Source organism: Tiliqua scincoides, chromosome 1 (assembly GCF_035046505.1).
Source record: "Tiliqua scincoides isolate rTilSci1 chromosome 1, rTilSci1.hap2, whole genome shotgun sequence".
Taxonomy (NCBI): Eukaryota; Metazoa; Chordata; class Lepidosauria; order Squamata; family Scincidae; genus Tiliqua; species Tiliqua scincoides.
Window position 1 is genome coordinate 41,190,484 of NC_089821.1, and position 5,059 is coordinate 41,195,542.

The 5,059-nt window shown below is 41.4% G+C and overlaps 1 protein-coding gene across 1 annotated transcript; it reads right to left on the reverse strand.

The window, feature by feature from the left end:
* Positions 1 to 2,718: 2,718 nt before the first annotated feature.
* KCNA4 (potassium voltage-gated channel subfamily A member 4) lies at positions 2,719 to 4,707 on the reverse strand. The gene has a single exon (XM_066634718.1). The coding sequence runs from the start codon at positions 4,705 to 4,707 to the stop codon at positions 2,719 to 2,721; it is 1,989 nt and encodes a 662-aa protein (XP_066490815.1).
* Between the last annotated feature and the right edge of the window lie 352 nt (positions 4,708 to 5,059).

Sequence of the window (5,059 nt, forward strand, 5' to 3'; positions counted from 1 at the left end):
TGACATGCCATGACACCAGGTATATGATATTCCTTGATAGATGAGATGCAATGTTATTTAGCATTTGACAATATTTGAAGGATGACAGATGATGAGATTTCACATTTGAGGCCTGCAAAAACAGACAAACAATATGCTAACCGATCAAAAGCACTTAAATTTTGAGGTAAAGTATCACCTTCAAAATCTGAATACAAATTTCAAGTTCAAAATGTCAGTTTCATATTTGAAATTCTGACAAATTTGGAACATTGCAAAGATTTGTTTCAACTCAGCATCCCACCCTATGGGTACCAGCTTACCCTGAGACACAATGCACTCACATTGCTGGCTAGTTGTCTGAAAAGGCTAATAATGTAGAATAGGTTTTGAAATAATTTAGAAAAAGTACTCTTTCTTTGTTTTTAGATTACTTGTCCATACAAGTACTTTGCACGGGTCGTAGATGTCACCTTAAAAGAGACATTCCCTCCTGTGTAAAAGAGAAGTAAGATATTTTCTAAGACGGCACGTGCTAGCCACAATAAATACTTATATTGAAAAAGAATTTGCATTTCTCTCCAAATAATTGGGGACACCTTTCAATCAATCAAATTATACCCAACTAACTATTGCAGATTCAATTGTTGTTTTTTTTAAAGAAAAGAAAAAAAAATCAGCCAGAATGAAGAACTCCAATTGTTATGAGAGGATGTTACTGAAAATTGACGGTATCACTATAAATAATCTTGTTTGTTCAATGTCCCAAGACAGCATTTGTTCCTCTTCCAGCACTGGAATTTTGAACCATTGACTTTGTTCAAATTGGACATTTCTATACTGTCTCACAGTTGCCTCAGTACATGAATGCTTTGTAAATGTACTTTGCCTCTTAGAATTCCATGCTGTGGCTGTAAAGTTCCTGTAGAAATATAATGAAGTTATCTGTGTATCGGTACATCCACAAAACTCATTCCAGACTCATATTATTACAAATGCTCACAATCAGTCATTGCTCACAATGATATGCTCACAATCAATCATTTTCAATTCCAACTTGCACCTTTGCTTTGCCTCTGCATGTGCACATACTCCCCTATCAAGTTCTAGGCTCTGAAATACAACATGAGTCTCGTTGCAGAATCATCACTTTCCCACAGATCTCATTCTCTGTAAGGGGAAATTGGGCATTTAAAGATTGTAGCGTTTGACCCAAACAGGAATAAGCCTGGATGAACACATATTTAATTGTTTTAAGTGGCTTATGTTTCAAAATGCCAATTCCAAACCTCATGCCACTATCTTCGACCTTTAAAAGCTGTTTCAACACATACAGAAAGATACATGCTGCAATTAAAGCCAGGGGTGGGAAGAATCCTGAACCAATAATAGCACATTGGCAAGTCAAAGATTGCTAATCCCAATTAATGCACCAGTTTAACACTATATTACTATTTCAGTCCCGTTTGAGTCCACAGAAATGTTTAACCAGTGTCAAAGTGCATACATTACTCATGGATTCTAAATGTTAAATTAGGTAGCAAAGAATCTACAGCACACTCTAACCTCAATTACCTGAACCTGTGAAATTCTGCACTGGATATGCTCTGCAGTCTATGGCTATTGCTATAGGTATATTTATGTACTGTTTCTTGCTACTCCAATCCAGACACACGTACTCACACAAACAGACACCCCACAAACCTATGCGTACATGTTCTATACCTTAAGCAAACTGAATGAATGACTTCCTTTTGACGATGGTTTGAAAAAGAGTGATTTAGGGGGGAAAATTATTATAAAATTTTACTTCACAATCCTTTTTTTTTTCTTCCAGATAACAGATAATCATAAATAAAGGCTATGGAATTCATGTAAGGTTAGCCGCTAAGCCAATCAGCGCCACACACAAAGAAAAAAGTACAAGAAAAGAAAGATGCAGGATTCACTCTTCCAATGATTGTCATTGAACATTAGTAAACATTCACAGTATGAAGTCTCTGTCAGAATATCTCCAGCATAGAAAATAGTGCAAAAAAAGCGATCCAGTCACTTCGTCACTGCATCCAGACCAAGTCAGGTGATTTTATTCCTTCGGTTTTGTCCATGTATTACTCAACAAACTCCGCAAGGTCTCCACAAGTGTGATATAAAAATAAAACCATTTCTGGGGAGAGCAGGGCGCGGGGGTTCGGCAGCATCTTTAACAATTTGATATCAAAAAAAAGAAAAAAAAACCTACAATCTTTCAATATTTTGAAGTTGAATTTGGACTTCCTATAGAATAACGTTCCCCTAGAACAATCCTTAGCATTTTGAAATCAAAGACTATGGAATCCATTGAATTATGGTAGCTGTTCTTAAAAGCATTAACAAATGGATACATGGCTACTGAACTTACATAGTAAATACCTTGAAATGCTAATTTTTTTACCACCAGGCAGTGAGTTGGGGGTGAGTAGTTAAACACGCCCTCTTGAAAAGTAAAATTGTCTCCCTCATGTGCAAAACACCTGCATTCTAGTAAAAATATAAACTTTGAAATTACTTCAGGTAAAGCCCCCTCTGCAAGGTATATCGTTTACTTGATATGTAATACAAGTATACTAATGTGTTTTATTCATGTTTAACCAGTAAATGGCATAATTCTATATGCTTATTTTAGACTCCTGTTTGCATATTTTTTTTTTTAAACCAATGCACTCTTTAATGCTTAAATAGGTTTGGAAACAGTCCAACTTAAACATCTGTTTCCACAGACTTTGCATTTACACAGTTCTGTTTTGCTGTCTCATTGCCATTTCCTGTCACCTGACATTTTTTCTCCTTGACACAAAGAGACTCTTTAACCCCTTCTTCCATCTCCAAATACTCTGATTTGTCCTCTGTGGAAGAAGATGATGAACTTCGGAATTTCTTAAGTATCGTTGGAAGGTATGGACAACTGACTGCATTTTGCGTCAGTGGGGTTTGATCGTCATTTTCAGTCTCTCTATGATAAAAATAGTTAAAGTTGGAGACAATCACCGGCACTGGTAAAGCAATGGTTAACACACCTGCAATGGCACACAGGGACCCCACTATTTTCCCTCCCACAGTGACAGGTTTCATGTCCCCGTAACCAACCGTAGTCATGGTCACAACAGCCCACCAAAAGGCATCTGGGATGCTTTGAAAATGGGTAGTAGATTCATCAGCTTCTGCAAAATAAACAGCACTGGAAAACAAAATGACTCCAATAAAGAGGAAGAAGATTAAGAGCCCCAGTTCCCTCATGCTGGCCCTGAGAGTATGACCCAGGATCTGCAGACCCTTCGAGTGTCTCGAGAGCTTGAAGATGCGAAACACCCTGACAAGACGGATGATCCTCAAGATGGCAAAAGACATGGCCTGTTGACCATTACTGCCCTGTTGCTGGGCCAAGTCTGTGCCCAAGGTGATGAAATAAGGCAAAATGGAAACAATGTCTATGATGTTCATGATGTTCTTGAAGAAGGCTGCTTTGCTGGGGCAAGCAAAGCAACGCACTGTAAACTCAAAGGAGAACCAAATGATGCAGACCGTCTCAACAATGAAAAAAGGGTCATTGAAGATCGTGTGCCCCCCACCGAGCAGCAGTAGCGTTTCATTAACATTCTCCAAATTGGTGGTCAAAATGAGCTCCTTATCATCTCTGAACTCTGGCAGTGTCTCCAGACAGAAAATTACAATGGAGATCAAAATGACCAAAACGGAGACTATGGCAATGACTCTGGCTGGGCTGGAGCTCTCAGGGTACTCAAAAAGCAGCCACACTTGCTTCTTGAATTCATTCTCAGGCAATACCTTGTCGTCTTCTTCTTTGACAAACCCTTCATCCTCCCTGAACTTGAGCATGGCCTCCTCTCCAAGTTCGTAGAACTTCACTTCCTCACTGAAGATGTCAAAGGGCACGTTGACAGGCCTTTTCAGCCGCCCACCAGACTGGTAGTAATAAAGGATCGCATCAAAGCTGGGACGGTTCCTGTCAAAGAAATACTCGTTCCGGAGTGGGTCAAAGTACCTGCCCCGCTTTGCTGGATCACCCAGCAATGTCTCAGGGAACTGCGCCAAGGTCTTCAGCTGGGTTTCAAACCGCAGGCCCGATACATTGATGACAACCCGTTCGCAGCACTCATACTCACTGTAGCGAACTGAGGCGTATCCCCCAGGTCCGGCCCCGTCCTCAGGATGCTGGTCTGAAAAGGAATACTCATCCTCCCCATCTTCATCGCTATAGTAGAACTTTCCTTCCTTATCTTCTTCATCCTCTCCATCTTCTTCTTCCTCGTCCTCATCCTCATCCTCCTCGCTCAAGTCCTTCAGGATGTTCTCCTCAGAGCCACTCAGGGGCAACAACTCAGAACAGGGGAAGGAGGCACCAAACTCCCTGCTACCAAGACAGTGGCTCTTTTTCCTCCTTTGTTTTCTTCTTCTGCAACTCTGACGATAGCCACTGTGTGATGTGTTCCCACCACAAGAAGAGGAGGAAGCCCCACGATTCTGCTCCTGGTGGTAGTGATGGTAAGGTCCTCCGTCTCCAGAAGCTCCAGTTTCCACAGCTGCTGTTGCTGCGGCCACGGCTGCCGCCGCGGCTGCCCTAGACTGGGCCAGCCGCTCTCTTTCTCTGGCCCTGGCTTGGGCGGCATATCCATAGGGCATGTGGCTGTTGCACCCAGAGCTATCTGCGCTTACCATTGCAACCTCCATGTTGTATTTGTTTGTTTAGAAGACTCGAGAAGGAAAAGATATGTCTGATTTCTCAATAGACATCACTTGATCTTTTGCGTAGGAGCCAGACCATTTCGGTTTGGAATCAACTCATGGGAAACATTGTCCTGTCACGTTTTCTCGCTCTGCATATCTCTCCATTTTTTTGTTTACGGCCCAGAAGATTTGACACAGATTTCTGATGAGTGCTGGTACGAGTGCGGAAGAGCAAAGAGTCCGCAGGGGCAGTCAAGAAATCTTCCTTGACCTTGTCCTTTTATGTTTGAGCAGGTCCCATTGCTAAAAATATTCTTCAGTGGTCGACGCAATCTCCACAGATCTGAGTCCATGA